The following is a 17,883-nucleotide window of genomic DNA, read 5'->3' as shown; positions in this document are numbered from 1 at the left end:
TGTTTGAATTTTGTATGTGTTTATCAGTTCCAAAGTTTAATAAATCAGACACTGATGGCACAGCCCTCTGTTTTTTCCAACCAAAAATGCTTTGCCCTGGTTAGTGGGTACTTGGCTGAAAAAATATTTCACAGGGGGTACACCACTGAAAAAAGGTTGAGAACCACTGGAGTAGACAATCCTGCATTAGACACCTGCTGCATTTTGTAATGCAACAATATCCGCTAAAATGTGAGGTCCTAGTAGGCGTACAGTCTTACCTGGTTCAGTGTCTCTACTGTGGGGTTGGAGCGGGAGCGGTAATGTTGAGGAGTCAGTTGTCTCTCTTCGGTTATCTCCAGGAGATCTTCAGCAGAAGCCGACTTCCCGGAGCCCCGAGCTGATCCAGCTCTCTGCAGAGCTCCGTTGAGCTGCTTTGACAGTCCCAGGTTGAGTTGAGGCTCTGCGGCCAGCTGCTGGGGGTCAAGACCTAGTTCTCTCCTGGAGGATAGACTGTGTCTGTTGAACCCAGCTACACGGGTGACATCCTGGGGGACCTGGGCCTGGGGAACCTGACCCTGGGGCTCAGAATGGGAGCCAGAGGGAACACTGGGAGTAGAAACCAGGAATTAGATATTAAGTTGTTATAACAATGTCATAAACTAACTTCATATGAGTTATTCCCATAGTACCAAATTTCATGAGACTTCATCCATTTCACTAGCCTGGCTACCGCCAGACTATATTTCAAATGAGATCTAGTCTGGATACCAGCTATTCATTTTTCCGTAGGGGAGGCGTGGTTTACGATCCTCCAGAGCCGTTTATTGGGCGCTACGAATGTCTATCAAAAGCGTCTGTACGTAGCTCTTAGCCAATCGTATCAGTTATACCAGATGACCTATGTAGAGCGACAGAAATTCGAGCAAGCATCAAGGAAGAAGACGACTGATGTTTACATAGCCAGACTAGCCCATCTCTACTTTTGGACTAAAATGCTCAATTCTGCTTCTGCAAAGTTTTTCTGCAGCATGTTCTGGCTCTGGCGGCTCTACAGTTTCAGATCACAGTCTACCGGGTGTGTTGGTGTGTGTGTGTCTGTGAGAGAGTGTTGGAGGGAGGGGGGTTGCTTTGCTTCTCCAGTTCTCGCTTTCTGCAAGATTCTTTAATTTTACGCCTTATTCCTCCCTCATGTCATTCAACCACACACATCCACTGATTTTATGGGCAATAGATGAGCTGCGGGTCTCTCAGCAGATCCGCTCTGCCCAGGATCGCGTGCGAGATCACCGGCATTACAGCAGTGAGTGATAACGGGGCTAGTTGGTAAATTAGGCTTTTGCCAAATCCTGTCGGAAGCAAGGCAAAAGCATTGTTCTTCCTTTAAAATCAACTTTCGCTCTAAACTATCTAGAACACTGTCTATAGCTAGATTGAAAGAGAGCTTCGCATCTGCAGCAGCCATATTGGATCCGTAAGAAAACTACAAGCTTCGGTCTGTCGAATAGTATGCGTCATCGTCTTGCAGTCCCTCCCCATTCTGTGATTCGATTCCTAAAACAGGGCTAAGAAATGGCCATGGACACCAGACTGTTTGCAGTTCGAAATGAAATCGAGCATGCAAGGCAGTCTGGGTATACCCAGGCTACTATTTCACTCAAAACAATAAATGCTAAATTATGTCACTAGATAGGTGAAAAGTTTGAACTGCTGGTGACCAAAGCCATGAGGTTTTATCCTCTGGGGACAATGAATGTCTGAACAAAATTTCATATCAATCATTGTTGGTCTGGACCAACCAACTGACAGACCGGCACTAACATACTGTCAAAATGGTGAGAAAATCAAATTCCAGATGCTGCTGGTGTCTGGTTTAGGTTACCTATTAGATGGGTGCACTGGAGCTCTTGGAATGGTCACCGTGCCCGGGTAGAAGAGGTTGGACTGGTGGAGGGAGAAGAGACGCCTCTCTCCAGAGGAAAAGTTTTGGTCTGCACCAGAGTCCTGGAGGGAGAGCAGGCTGGAGCTGGAAGAGAGGCTGAGGGTGTCTGAGTGACAGGAGGAAACTGGAAAGAGAGGAGGAAGGACAGCAGGGGACAGAGAGGGAAGGAGGAAAGAAAGACATGATTGATCTGTTCCACTATCAATTAGATATTTGCTTTCCGCCCGGTAGATTATATCCACCCATCAAACCCACCTGTATTGTTGCTGTATTCAGGCTGTAGATAAGCACTACGTGGCCTCGTCCCACTCCTTTGTCCTCCATTGTCTCTTTTCACACCTCTCTTCCTCTCCACATAATCAGCCAGAGCGTCTTGCTGAAGCTGCCGCAAGTCAGGCCTTGATGTGGCATTTTGCAGAGCTCCACCCCCGACACGACTTGCCACAAGCTCAAACATCTTCCGCCGATCTGCCACACTGGTCTCTGACAGACACACAGATCAGGGTCAAAGCCCATGGTCAGCAACGTACACATTATATTTCTGATGTGCCGTAATAGATACCCAAAAAATCAAGCTAATTTATTTTGAGCAAGATCTAGGTACAAGTTAGAACTGTCAATATATCACAGCATATCTACATGATTCTATTAAAACACTAAAAAACGGCCTGTATATGTTTTGCGCTGTTTTCATTACCAGTGCAAAAAGTTCAATAAAATTCAGTGCAATATGCCACAGCTTGTTTTATATTATTTTCTTAAGTTTATTTACCTCCTCCAAGCCTGAATAGGGCAGCCGTCTCCGCATCTGAAACCCCGACCTCATTCATGTTCTCTGGCTCTGAGTATGATCGTTTCTTCTGGTCCATTGTCAGACGCTTTCGGCCGCAGATCCGCAACATAGAAGGAGGTCCAACCGCCGGGACACTGGGGAGGGCTGGAGGACTTGGGCCTCGGGTCTCTGGGCTGACAACAAATCGCTCCTTAGGGGTGTGAGGGGTTGTGACTGGTGGTGGCGACTGTGGTGACTGTGGCGTGATGATGATGCCCTGAGGTTTGGGCATGGTTTTGGGGCCTTTTTTCTCCAAGGAGTGGTGCTTGGCAAGGACAGGTGGAGGCTGATGAGGAGCTGCAGGTGGTGGAGGACTGATTGAGGAGCTGAGGTCTCTCCGTCTGAAGGAGGTGGACCGCAGGACCTTGGATTGGGCGTCTTTCAAAGAGTCCCTGTAAGTTCTGATAAGAGACAAGTTTCCATTGTCAGGGTGGTGCAGAGAGACTCAGGTAACTGATATGTTGGAAGAATCTGGCCAGTTGGAGGGCTCAGACTTGTTGGAAAACTCTGACCTGGTGAAGTACATTGACCTGTTAGAGGACTTTGACCTTTTGGAAGACTCTGAACTGTTGGAGGACTCTAAACTGTTGGAGGACTATGAACTGTTAGAAGACTCTGACCTGTTGGAGGACTATGAACTGTTATAAGACTGACCTGTTGGAGAAATCTGAACTGTTGGAGGACTATGAACTGTTTGAAGACTCTGAGCTGGTAGATACATTGACCTGTTGGGGAACTCTGACCTGTTGGAGGACTATGAACTGTTTGAAGACTATGAACAGTTTGAAGACTCTGAACTGGTAGAGTACATTGACCTGTTGGAGAACTCTGATATGTTGGAAGACTCTGACATGTAGGAGGACTATGCACTGTTTGAAGACTCTGACCTGTTGGGGAACACTAACCTGTTGTAGGACGTGTCCTGCATGGTTCCCAGCATCTCTTGGATGTCCTGTGTCCGGGGGAAGTCTTTCCTGCTGTCAACCTCTCTTGATTCGTCCAGCTGGAAGGTGCTTCGGCTCCTCTGGAGCGCTGAATTGGGATCTGCTGGGGTTCTGAACACCACACATACATTTATGCCTTTTGACAGGGAGGTAAGTCCAATAAATATGATTGAATTTTACTATATCAACAGTGCTAAACATGGGAAAAATATGTGATATGAGTTTTTGCAGCAGTTACAGATGCTACCATAATGACATTCATTGGGATAATATTTCAGTATATAGTTTTACCAATCACCTGTATTTCGTGTGTTCACTGCTGCCTCCTCTGTAGCTCATAGTCCTATGGGCTTTGGTCCTGCTGTTGCTTCTCTCCAGCATGTTTCTGAGGTCATCTGCTCCACACGGAGAGCTGCGTCCTTTCTCAGCCACCTGATTCAAAACCAGACAACATAAAGCACTGAAGAAGTATCACAGTCAACAAGTATCAGGATTTTCAATTTCAGAACTGAAGTCTGGAAGATGAAAGTCTTATCTGGTTTTAGTCTACTAGCCGCAATGCAAACCTGGTAATGTTGAGCACCCAAAGCCTTATTTTACAAATGTAAAGTATGGGTCCCCAGCATTAAGAAACTGCCGGATGCTGACTTGAAACTGTTGGGCAAATTGCGTAATTGAGTTAATTTTGATGAATCAATCATGAAACAACTTGGTTTTATATTGTAAGATATTTAGGAATTAAATTATCAAAATGTTGCAGAAAAGAACATGTAGATTTTTTCTACTTTCCAGACATATTAAATCAAAGTCAAGTTAACAGATCTGAATTCCCCTTTACACAGATGATACTCCTGAATCATGGCCTCTGACTTTTAATGCTATATAGTTGATTATGCTTAGCACTTTGGGGGACTTAATGATAGGGTTCTGTTGGCTGGCAAGTACACTTTAAATCAAAATATCCATACAAATCAATTACTTAGTTGAGTGGGGCTTGTTAAATATAGTTCACCTGACTGATCGCTCAAAATGGTAACCAAAAAAAGGTTTGTTCGGAGTTACCCTCAAATGGGTGCCTTTGTCTTGTGCGTTGGTGGTGCTCTGACTGCGGTGTTTTCCGGTCCGTTCCCGACGCTCAAAACGACTGACCTTCTCCAGGACAGAGAGGCTGCGGACAGGTCCCTGGCTGCCATCACCATGGCTACTGTTACCGTGGCTACTGGTTGAGACGACACTGGTGGGGCTGGTGCATCGCTGGACTTCGGCAAGGGCGATCTCCAGACGGGTCAGTGGGTGTTCTCGGTCTTTGTCCCGCTCTATGTGGTCCCAATGCTGGTATTGAAGAGCTACTGAGTCACTGTGGTGACGTGGAGGAGGCTGGGCAGCGGAGGGGTGTGGAGCCTGAGGCTGAGGGTGGACAGGGAAGTGAGTAGGAGGCATTTGTCCCTGGGCGAGCCTGGGGGACGCCACCGGCTCTGAATGAGTGCTTGTCTGGTCCATTGACCTGAAGGTAAGAAAGAAAAAGAAAAAAATGGAAGACAATTAGTAAGTAAAGATGGTAAAAACATCATTGACATCTCCTGAAACATACCCAATCATTGTATGAACTAACATTGGGAATTTGGTATCTAGCAAAAATGTCAAACAAACATCCTCTTTAATTGACATTTGGATTCTGGCTCTGCATAGCCTGAAGACCTCCAGCAGCAGATTAGGCTCTTTGTTTTCTGCCCTCTGAATTGTCCGCTCACTCAGCGTGTCTCCATTACAAAAAGGCCCCAGAGGGATTTACTAGACTCCAGAGGTGACATATGGTTTTTCGATTGTCACGTAATTGCTTAGTGACAGTTTCGAGCGTGATCCATGATCACATACGCAACAGATTAAACACGGAGACACAACTGTGTCGCTAACTGTGTCGCTAACTGTGCACAACGTCAGCAGCTGATCATAAAAAGCAGCATGGCTAATTAACCGGCATTGCTAACTGTGCACAGTGTCTGGTGCTTGTTGTAAACAAACAGAGATCGCTAAGTGAACACCTCCTGCAGCAGCAGCACATACACACTGTACTGCTACAGAGCTAACTGTTAGCCTATTAGCAATTTGCAGACTGGATGGTAAGGGGTTAACAACCCCTCCGGCTCTGCAGCTGGGAGGACTGTGCCGATTCGACTCGTTCTTACTCTTCTTAACAAGCCGCCAACCCGCGGCTTGTTAAGAAGAGTAAGAAAGAGTCTCCAATAACACCAGAAAAAGTCGCTGGATTTGTCTCCAGTCGCTTTCTTGAAAAATTGTTGCGAAGGGGGTCTGGAAGGCCACTAAATATAGCAACAAAGTCACTAAGTTGCCAACACTGCTTCGCTGGCTTTTACAAATGGGTATTGTTATCAGTAGAGTAACATGTCTGACTTGCTTAGTGATCTATCCAATCGGTAGCCGGGCTTTTTTCAGGGGAGAAAAAAAGCCCTGCTCTTCTTCAGGGGCAAAAAAAGTCCCGACAAAATTCACTCCAGAAGGCTCATATTCAAACTAGGGGCCTCTCGGCGAGTGAGACCCGCCTCATTCCAGGTATTGCCCGGTAGTGGAAACAGCCCTTGACTTTCCAAAGGACCACCAGGTATGCTGTTGCTTTATGATGCCATGAAATCAAGTCAAGTGTTTTTGTCTTTCCCAGTATCACAAGCAATGGGCATCATGCAAGAACCACACAAACACATTTATTGTTAAATGGCTTGTACAAGTGAGTAGGGGGAATGTGCCACATTCACCAATTTTCTCTTTCTATTTCAAATATTCTCTTAGGCAAAAACACAATTTACGAATGGTCCAGATCTTGTAAGAGTCATGTGCAATTTTTCACTAATAGATCATATTTTTCATTACTTGGAAGCAATTCTGAGTTTAATAACCATTATAAATGTTAAAGTAAGAGAAAGCTAAGATAAGAATACGTAAATGTTCTTGCATGAGGCCCATTGTTTCAAGCAGATAATCTCAAAGGAGGTTCACAAAGTGACAAAAGCAGAATCCCAAATCTCAAAATGCTGTGAAGTCATAATCAAATATTATCAGTCAACTGTCATCTATCCATAGTGTACCTTCTGCGCTCTACCCTGGACTGGACAGGCATGCAGGAGTCCCTACAGTCTTGTGAGGATTGGGGCCTGAGTCCAGCAGTCGATTGGATGTGGGCAGTATGGTAATCCTGAATCTGTTCCTGGAACACTTGGCTGTGGGGTCTCTGGCTTCTTTGACTGTGGGAGCCTTGGAAGCTCTGGCCGTGAGGTCCCTGGTGATTCGGGGGCCTTTGGGCCCCTGTTTGTTCCTCTGATCCCTCACCGGCAGTTTTCATGAGGGGTCGGTAGTGGTCAGAGTTTGACTCCTCCTGTTGATGCCTGATAAAGGTAGAAGACTGAGTTAGCATTAAGGGCCAATATGAACTTATTTTACCGCTCTGTAGCACAAAGTGAGAGTAATGCTAGAATCAGGAACACAACATCAGATGTGTAAGTCAACTGAGCTGACGATATGTGAGATTTCAACAAATAGACGTTTTGCATTTTGCCATACTTTGTCAAATGTAGAATTGTGGGAACATAGGCCAACCAACTACAGCTACAAACTTTTTCCAGCCACTGGTAAGGAGTGTGGACACCAAGGTTATTATAGTTAACAAAAACTAACCAAATGACAAAAACTGAAATAAAATTAAAAACAAGAGTTTTTAAAAAAACGATAACTAACTGAAACTGTATTGTGTGGTTACAAAACTAACTAAAATTATAGTGAAAATATCCTTGGTTTTCGTCTTTGTCAACTTTTTTCATCCATAAACCTTTTTGGTTAATATGAAATCTATTTAATCTATCTGGTTTTATGACTTAATAACCTTATTAGGGCTGAGATGGATCAGACAAAGGAAATAAAGGCAACATTTATTGTGACTTTAACTCTAACTTTGACTCTAACACTAAAACTAATAAAAATTAAACTAAAACTAAGCATTTTCCAAAAAATAAGAACTGATTAAAACTAGCAAACACTGTAAAAACTAATTGAAACGAACTGAATTTGAAAACAAAAAAGAAATTAAAACTAAAAATAATGAAAAATCCAAAACAATTATAACCTTGGTCGACACTAAGCTGGAAATATCAGTATAAATCACCTGTCTGCCTCGTGTGCTTGAGTCTTGAGTTGTGTAAAGGCAGATGTTGAAGAAGAGGGATACGGGTATAGGGAAGAAGTGTTGTTTTGGTATCCATTCTCCGTAGCTGATATCCTTCCATCCCTACGCCTCTCCATCACTCCTTCCTCTCTCCCTCCCATGCCCTGCTGCTGCTGCTGCTGCTGCTGTCGGCTGCTCTCCTTGGCCAGGGCGGGGTAGACTCCCGAGGATCCTGGCCCATGGCTGGCACTGGGCATCTGTGCATAGTGGGGCTCAAGTTGGGGGACCGGGTACATGCCCGTGGGCAGAATGAGTCGGCCTGACGGCGGGATGGAGCCTGAAGGTCCAGAGGAGGGTCCAGTTGGGGAAGGGGGCTGGGAAAAGCCTCCACCCTGCCGGGGCTTGGTGGTGGGGCTGCTCTCTGGACTCTTCTCTATCACTGTGTGGAGCTGACCCTCAGCGCCGTACAAGCCTTTACCTGGAATCACATTAATGATGTCAGTGCTTGTAAGAGTTATGCAGATGATGATGGCAGAGCTTGTCCACATAGTTGGTACAGCATGAGTAAAATCTTGAAGATATAATTCAAATATACCTGAGGCCACATTTCCGCTGGAGTGATGGTAGGCACCTTTCTGCAGAGATCTGAGTAAAATAAATTTGGTTAAATAACATTTGATTAGTTTAAATGGTAAATGGACAGGACACACTGAGAACCATTGGGAAGTCATCCACACACCGATGAACACAGCATCGGTGGGACATTTTGGGGTTCAGTATTTTCGACATGTAGGCTGCCATGGTCGGGGATCGAACCAACAATCTTCCGAACAATGAGCAACCACTCTACCAACCGAGCCACAGTTTAAGCAAATTTTAATTTTACACAACTATGTTTTATTTGAGAAACAACCATTTGAACAAACTCCATTGTTTTGTTCTGAATGTTTTTGAACGACATGGTATCAAACTATACTGAACCAATTAAAATCATATTGTACCTGACTGTACATTTTATTGTGTCATAACATACTATACAATCTTGCATATCATATTGTAGTGTGGATCATCCTCATCCTCTGCTCCACTATGTTTACTACATGTTTTTTCATTAGTCTTTTACATACAACATGCATCTACTACTTGCAGACACTTGAGTCATTTTAACAAGGATATATGTAAAAACAGTTAAATTCTTGTGTTTTAAGAACAAAATCTGTCATACACACAATTCATACACAAAAGAATAAAAATAATGGATGGATATTGACATTTACACCCAGTTGTATATCATGGAAATGACAAGCAGCCAGGTGTCCAGGTAATAAAGTGACTTTTACTTCCAGAAGTATTCATTTCTACCTGTTATGGGTCCTTTTTGCATCAACATGGTAAAGGAGCACCATATTCACACATTGGCCTTGGCCCTATAAGTTAACCCTAACCCTAACCCTATGGCTAAAGTTACCATTACCCGTTAGACCTTAGTTTCGTTAACTAACCAAACAATTAACAACCTCTACCAATTTCCCACCACTCCACATTAAATTGAACAAAACGTATGTTTCTCCATCACACAGCGGGGAGTGGAAACTATGGCCCAAATGGCCCCATGACTTGGAGTTGACCGGAGCTAACCAGCTAGATGAGAAACCAACCCTCATCAAGGTTATAATAGTTTTGGATTTTTTATTAGTCTTAGTTTTAATTTCGTTGTGAATTTTTGTTTTCAAACTCAGTTAGTTTTAATTACTTTTTAGAGTGTGTTTGCTAGTTTAGGTTACGTTTTTATTTTTTTGAAAATGCTTAGTTGTAGTTTATTTTTTATTAGTTTCAGTGTAAGTTTTAGGTTTTTTTAATGGGCTATGTGTTGGGTGCCAGATTCAAAGAGGTCACAATAAATGTTGCCTTAATTTCCTTTGGTTTATCCATCTTAGCCCCAATAAGGTTATTAACTCTTACAGTTCCAGGTGTTTTGAGTGTAGACATCCCAGTCTCAATAAACATATTTACCATATGTTCCTGCGTGTTCACGAACAGAATCCTCTTTCTAATAGAAACACTGGATTATGTATGAAAAAAGTAGACAAAGATGAAAACAAAGGACATTTTCACTATAATTTTAGTTAATTTCGGTAACCACACAATACAGTTTCAGTTAGTTATTGTTTTTTAAAAAAACTCTTGTTCTTAGTTTTATTTCAGTTAACGAAAATGTTTTTTCAATTCTAGTTTTCGTTCTTTCGTTAGTTTCCGTTAACTATAATAACCTTGTCTTCCATACACTTTTTAATGTTAACATTAAGCCACAAGGATGTTAAACCACAAGGTCATAAAGCACGGCCCTGATAATCCTAGTGTCTTGTTCTGAACTGCAATAAATAGCCGAATAGCTGCCATGTGACAATTCTCACCTGGGTGCAAATAGACAATAATGAGAGGTTAAGATGATACTGGTAGGTAAAGTAGTTCTTACCCACACAGAAGGTTAAGTCTGTACAACTTACATTCACCCTATTTTGACAGAACCCACTCACCGTAGTGACCGGGCGTGCTCCAGACTGGACCATGAGTTGGGTCTCTCGTGGTTCCTGATGGCTGCGTAGCTGTCGCTGCGCCTGGGTGGAGCTGGCGCCCCCCTCAGGCTCTCATAGGAGCTGCGGCTGGTTGCGGGGCCCCATATGGGACCCACACTGTGTCTGTTTGATGCTGGTACACCATCTCTGCTGCTGCCACTACTGCTGCTGCTACCACTGCTGCTACCACGGTAACAGACCCCACCCGCTGAACCTGGAACCAATAGTAAAAGGAAATGCAATGACGCCATCACATTAAAATATCATTACCCGAAAAAAAAAAAATCCTGAAGAAGAAAGTTCACCTTGTAGCTCCCGGCTTTGCCCTGACCTCGCCCCGCCCCCACCTCTGGAATCGCTGTTACGTAGCAGCGCGACAGAGGTGGAGCTCATCTCGTGCTCTTGAGATAGGCACTGCTGGGGGTCGTAAACCGTCCTGACGTAACAAATGTCAGCCTGCTGCATCTCTCCACTTCTTCCTTCTCTTTGAGGGACAGTCTCCAGCGAGTAGGAGCGCTCTGGGCTGAAGGACGGGGTGGAGGCGAGGTACTCTGGGATACTGGAGCTGGTGGAGAAGGAGGAGTAGGCAGAGTCTCGTTTGCTGTGGAGGTGGTCGATGCTGTTGGAGGACCTGGAACATAAGAAAATATTTCATTTAAAATCATTGAAATATTTACAGCTGTGAAGGACACACCTGAATAGCTAGTCAAGCTGTTCTTATCTATGGTACTTACAAAAGGATGACACATAGTGACCAGTTCAACATTCAAATTCATCATGTATTCATTGCCATTAACCGCTTATCCGCAATTGGGTCGCGGGGGCTGGAGCCTATCCCAGCTGTCATTGGGCGAGAGGCGGGGTACACCCTGGACAGGACTATCGCAGGGCTAACACATAGAGACAGACAATCACACTCTCATTCACACCTACGGGCAATTTAGAGTCACCAATTAAACCTAAGTGCATGTTTTTGGACTGTGGGAGGAAGCCAGAGAACGCTGACACGGGGAGAACATGCAAACTCCACACAGAAGAGCCGCAGGCGGGAGGCGAACCGGCAACCCTCTAGCTGTGAGGCGAGAGCGCTAACCACTACACCACCGTAAATGGTTGAAATATATATATATATAATATATAATATATATATATATATATATATATATATATATATATATATATATATATATATATATATATATGCCATATGCCATATATATTAAGCTATGCCACCCCACTATATATATATATATATATATATATATATATATATATATATATATATATATAGTGGGGTGGCATAGCTTAATATATCATAGCAATTGTTCATTTTGTGATAAAAGCACCAAATTTGGCAGATATGTTGATAAATATATTGGGAACAAAACTGGCTATTGGGCCATCACAAACTCAGACCCTGGTTGCAGTGGCAGCCATTTTTAAAATAGGCTCACTTTGCACCGTATTACGTCAACTTCCCGATATCATATCCTGGCATGCTTTTTACCAATGGATTCCTGAGATCTTTTTTTCATAAGATAGTTTCATAAGATAGATATGATGTGAAAATTAAGTCCGCTACAGCCCCATGAGCCCGGCGGCTGGCCGATTAATCCATTGTTCTGCGAACAGAACATCAGAACGTCAAGGAGTTAATTTATTACAATAAAATGCAGAGGCAATCACACCACTTCGTTGCATTTTCTTTAATTTGTTATTGTTTTACTTTGTCAAAAAACATATTTTCACTAGAACTTTTATGTAATTAACATTTGTGGTGTTGTGAACATGTAAACAGCAGCTTGGAGGCCCAGGTTCTATCTACTGGTAACAGCTGGCCGCCATTTTGGAAAATTGGCAGCCATGGTCATTAGAATGCGAATATGCGATGGCCCAATATCCAGTCTTTTTCTTAATATATTAAGCTTTATATGTACCAGATTTGGTGCTTTTATCACAAAATGAACAATAGGTTAGCTAATAAGACTCAATGATATAAAAAGATTTTGGACTGAGCTAGTAAGAGTGGAAAAGTATGCATATTTACATGTAAAAATGTTGCAGAATAGGTCGGTATGTACACTATCTTATGAAGTGCTTATTGTCCAGTGTTATCTTTTTATTTCATTACATTTTTTTCACTTTTTCTGTCTGAACATTTTCCTAAAACTGGAAAATTTGATAAAATATTTGAACAAAAACTGGCAGTCTCATGACTGCACCCAGCAGCTGTAGGTCAACAAATAGCTTAAAGACCAACAGCTGCTACAACCACAATGTCTCCATTTCACATTTCTATATTAAGCTGTTTGACTTAGGAGTTATTACTCTTTTAATGAAGCTAGATTAGTCGTTACAGCCGCTTTCAGTGTTTGAGCTAAGCTGGTTAGACAAAATCTGAACCTGCTTCTGTACTTTGACAGCTTTCAGCAGGGATGGGACCAAGTTATTGTGTTGCAAGTCACAAATAAGAAATTTAAGTTAAGTAAAGGCAGACAAGTCCCTTGTCCAGACTGACAAGTCCCGAGTCCAAAACTTTTTTTTTCCGAGTTTTGAGTCCTAAACAAGTCATAATGTGCTTTACACCAAATGTCATGCCATTTTAACAACAGAGTAACTGGTGCATAGTAAAGTAATGTTAGTGTTTTGTGATTCTCTCCTGCAACTTGGATGCTCTTGGTTGGTTCAAACAAAGTGGATCTGGGGAATTAAGTGTGGACTTGCTGGTATTGAATAGCGTTAACATGAGTTGATTCAGGAAATTAGGGAAAATTAATTGATTTGTCACAATCTTTTTAAATAACATAGTCTTTGGGCTTGATGTATTGTGCAAATTTTCAGGTCAAACTTGTATTTTGGGTTTCCACGAGAACATTGTAAATGTTTACTGCATGCTTTGGTATTCACAGAAAATGTTATTTTAAACAGTTTTTATATACCTGTATTCGGTCTATCTCTTTAAGCTATCTAAACTATAAACTGCAGCTGAAAACTGAGAAAAAGCAAGCAAAACAAGAATAATAAGTCGACTAAATAGTTTCTCATGGGACATGAACCCCAGTATTCTTGGTTAAAGTCCTATGTTGGCCCATTCATCCACCACAACCTCTTCCATGCATGTACTTTGTTGTTCTTTATACTGCAACTACTACTAAACATTTGGCAGATTTCTGTCAGAAAGCCATGTTTCTAATGGGTTCAATTTTTGGGTGGAGATACACAGTGTGACTGTGGGTCAGATGAGGCAGTATATTTTAATGAGCCTCCATGTGACATAGGAAGTGGAGCCAAATCTGAATGGATTGTTATATTCCATCTTTTCTGATCTAGACAGCCCTGAAAAAGGGAGTTTTTCATGATATATCCCCTTTAAAGTCCAAGTTGAATTGCAAGTTGTTATTGGTTTTTTCAGGTCGGGTTCAAAGTCCTTAAATTGACAAAAACTTAAGTCTGACTCAAGTCCAATTTGACTTGAGTCCATGTTCTCTGGCTTTCACACTGCAAATTATTTGTTTCTTACCAAGGTAAAAAAACTTTAGATTTAGAAGTGTGAGATAATTTATCTTGTTGTAAAAGTTAATTTCTTATTTTAAGCGTTCAACATGCTTATTTCTAGATTTAATAATCTTAATTTAAGAAATCTTGTCAAGTGAAATTATCTGTCCATGCAGCAAGATCATTTCCCACAGATTTAGAGTTTTTATCTTGTTTTTAGATACACCTTTTTTGCAGTGCAGACAGTATGAGCTGAGGTGTTTGAGTGTATTAACCTGGCAGAGGACAGCTGGTGGCAGGAGGAATAGGCCGGGTGGGGTCCACTGTGGGTGTGGTGGCCCAGTGAGTGGTGGTGCTGAGCTCCAGAGTGATGCTGGGAGGACTGAGGAGGGTCCAGGCTCTCCATGCTGCCCCTCGAGCTGTACTGGTCCGGACTCTTCCTCAGGTAGCTGCTGCCAGAGTCAAACCCGCCTGACAGGTCGGTGGTCGAGGCACTGACGGACAGAGGCGGATAATTAACAATCATAAAGCCATGCAGGATCATGTTTGCAACTAACTGGTCCTTTTCTGCTAGACATAAAGTGCTAAAACAATCACTTGCCGTGCTTAAATATAATGTTTCAGCTAAATATAGACATGTTGCACTGCAAAAAAGGTGTGTCTAAAAACAAGATAACACTAAATCTGTGGGAAATGATCTTGCTGCATGGACAGATAATTTCACTTGACAAGATTTCTTAAATTAAGATTATTAAATCTAGAAATAAGCATGTTGAACGCTTAAAATAAGAAATTAACTGTTAAAACAAGATCAATTAAAGCTGCAAGCAGCGATGAACTGGCCTGAGCAGAGTGCACTGACAATTATCTGTTTCTTACCAAGATTAAAAAAACTTTAGATTTACAAGTGTTACATGGTTTATCTTGTTTTAAGAGTTCATTTCTTATTTTAAGTGTTCAACATGCTTATTTCTAGATTTAATGATCTTAATTCAAGAAATCTTGCCAAGTGAAATTATCTGTCCATGCAGCAAGATCATTATCTTTAGACACACATTTTTTGCAGTGTGCATTTAAGCCGTTTGGTGAGCTTCATTTTCAGATTATGACAAGTTGCTCTTTGTCTCTATAGACCCCTATGAGAACATTTCACTCTAATATCACGCACGATCGGGCACGCATATCAGTTGCAGAAGGAATCAGAAGTCGGCTTAAATACACAAGAAAACATTAATCACAGGAAGAGTTGCAATCTATTTTGAACATGTTGTGTTGTGCTGTGGGCTGCCAAAAACAAAAAAGGTACTAATAAAGCATACTAATATTAATAGAGCATAATATGGCCAGAAATGACAGAAAAACACCATATTATGAGATGTCCAAAAATGACCCCCTCATAAAAAAAGTAATAATATAGTATGTCAATTTTTGGCAAAAATGGTCAAATTTTAAAATGCCTAAAAATGCTAAAAATTGCCAAATTATACATGCATTAAATTACTTTATATACTGTATATGGCTCATCTGGCTTATGGTGGAGTAAAAAGTACAAGATTTGCCTAAAAATGGAGTGGAAGTGGAGTAGAAGTATAAAGTTATATAAAATGGAAATACTCAAGTAAAGTACAAGTACCTCAAAATTGTACTTAAGTACAGTAGTTGAGTAGATGTACTTAGTTACTCTCCACCACGGCAGAAATGTCACATGCCAGGCTTTATCGGACTGCCCTTGTGACTTCTACATAAAATGACAGGGGTGTGTCCAGACAGTAGACCAACAGTTACGCAAGTAGGTGCATGTCTGAAAGGGTTTTTATTTGTTCTAACCGTTGGTTGTAAACATGGTGATTTACTGCTGAATCTGCTGTTACCTCACTCTACATCACTCACTGGAATGTAAATGTGTGTGTGTGCGTGTGTCTACGTCACAGTTTGACCCACCAAGTCTTTCAACCGAACACAATGCAATTACTGCCCTGGAAAAGGGGGACACTGTCTGTGTGTCTGTCTGTCTGTGTCTACTTTTCGGTAACTTCTCTAACTAACTTTGGCGTCAGTGTCTGTGTGACTTTCTATCTTCTGTTACATACTTCTAGTTCCATTAAAACAGAGCTGAAAATATTTTACGACAAACTTTTTTTATCCTGAACCTCACTTTACTAACAGGACAAGAGTCTGTTTGTGTGTGTGTGTGTGTGTGTGTGTGTGTGTGGGAAGGGGGTGGGGGGGTTGTTGCCATGGGAGACCCAGAGATGAGGGGGAAGGGCATCAAGAATGCCTCTTTCTGGGGGATAGACGTCAATGCCCCGTCCACCCAACAGACAGACAGACAGACAGACAGACAGACAGACAGACAGACACACACACACACACACACACGCTGCGACATCAGAGAATTTTTGCTGCAGTGATGTAACTTCCTCTGATGACATAAACCTGCTGAAGAACAGCTCCACTTCACCCTATAGCACGACAAGCACAAAAACTAAAACAATTATGTATTTACCAGTTTGTGCAACCTTCATGACTCTATATATGACTGTATATACATTCATTAGGAACAGCTAGCTATGTTTTTGGTGTGATAATACAAACTAGTGGTTGACCGATACAGGTTTTTTTAAGGCTGATGCCGATACAGATTATTTTGACATCAATCTTATCTGATCGCCGATATGATTTTTTTGGGCCGATTCATGAAGCCGATATTGCCTTTTCTCCCTCCATTTACATGATAAAAATGACACAATGACAAATGTTACACAAGTCTTAACTTTTTTTGTGTTTTTTGTATGGATTAATTTGAAATCTCCCGGTAGACTGGTGTGCACAAGGCTTTATGGGTACGCGTGCTGAACACATGCATCCTCATTTCAATTTCGCCAAAAGAAGGACTTCAAATTCAGCCATTTGAGGATCCTTCCTTGACTTTGGCATACAGCCACTATTTGACAGGAAAAGAGACTTTTGTAGTTGACCCACTCACAGTGAAGTGTTAAAAGTTTTGTTTAGCCATCAAATGTAGTGGTTGACCGATATGAGTTTTTTAAGGCCGATACCGATTATTTTGACATCAGTCTTAACCGATCCCCGATATGTGCTGCCGATTTTTTGGGGCCGATTCTTGAAGCCGATATTGTCTTTTCTCCCTCCATTTACATGATAAAAATGACACAATGATAACAAATGTTACACAAGTTTAAATTTAAACAAAAAAATAAACATTTATTAACAAAACAAACAAAACATATTAACAGTTGGATAGCAAACGATGTGTATGTTGTTCTAGGCCTGGAGGTGGTGGCGCCTCAGATGATCCACATATTTGATGTGTTTTTCTTTTTTCCGGTATCAGCAGCAGCTCACCAGAGAATGGCAGATGTTGCACCGAGCCTTGCCTGGTGATGGCTCAGTGAAATGGGCTAATTGATTGGCAAACGAATGCACGTATCGGCCAATGCCGATACAATTAAAAAATGCAAATATCGGTCCGATATATCGGTCTACCTCTAATACAAACCTTTATTATGATCGTGTCAGCAGACATATCATCAAGCAGAAGCTGTGACTTATCCAAGACAACAATTTTGCATAGTGCAACTGTGACTTTACAAGACAACATGAACTCTTAATAATATTAACACACATACATGTCCAACACTTTTGGACTCTACACACAGGCACCTAACCCTAACTCTTATTCTAAGTAAAAATCCCCTAAAAGACATTTTATAAAAACGTCACCACTTCCCAAAAATGTTCTTACTTCCCAAAATGTGCTCAATTCCCTCAAACTTCCTCACCTTCCGAAAAAACGTCCCAGAATGGTTCTCACTTTCGTTCCGTACTTCATAAATTGTCCCCTCTATGACTCCAATGAAGTTCCATACTTTCTGAACTTTTCAAAAAAAGTCCCACACTTTACAAAAATTACATTTTCTTAA

At 41.8% G+C, this 17,883-nt stretch overlaps 1 protein-coding gene across 1 annotated transcript in view; it reads right to left on the bottom strand.

The window, feature by feature from the left end:
* The window catches only part of shroom3 (shroom family member 3), a 98,328-nt gene that overhangs the window by 15,670 nt on the left and 64,775 nt on the right, over positions 1–17,883 (bottom strand). Inside the window, exons 5-17 of the mRNA XM_059357671.1 lie at positions 14,215–14,433; positions 10,750–11,075; positions 10,406–10,658; positions 8,464–8,513; positions 7,869–8,346; positions 6,799–7,095; positions 4,760–5,201; positions 3,996–4,129; positions 3,659–3,808; positions 2,694–3,154; positions 2,177–2,404; positions 1,862–2,045; positions 261–588 (exon numbers count right to left, since the gene is read on the bottom strand). Of these exons, the coding sequence (XP_059213654.1) occupies positions 261–588; positions 1,862–2,045; positions 2,177–2,404; positions 2,694–3,154; positions 3,659–3,808; positions 3,996–4,129; positions 4,760–5,201; positions 6,799–7,095; positions 7,869–8,346; positions 8,464–8,513; positions 10,406–10,658; positions 10,750–11,075; positions 14,215–14,433 (3,550 nt within the window). The remainder of the gene's footprint in view (positions 1–260; positions 589–1,861; positions 2,046–2,176; positions 2,405–2,693; positions 3,155–3,658; positions 3,809–3,995; positions 4,130–4,759; positions 5,202–6,798; positions 7,096–7,868; positions 8,347–8,463; positions 8,514–10,405; positions 10,659–10,749; positions 11,076–14,214; positions 14,434–17,883) is intronic.

The sequence above is a fragment of the Centropristis striata genome, chromosome 19, assembly GCF_030273125.1.
Source record: "Centropristis striata isolate RG_2023a ecotype Rhode Island chromosome 19, C.striata_1.0, whole genome shotgun sequence".
Lineage (NCBI taxonomy): Eukaryota > Metazoa > Chordata > Actinopteri > Perciformes > Serranidae > Centropristis > Centropristis striata.
The sequence above is the reverse complement of the archived record's forward strand: the minus strand, read 5'-3'. Positions and strand labels throughout refer to the sequence as shown.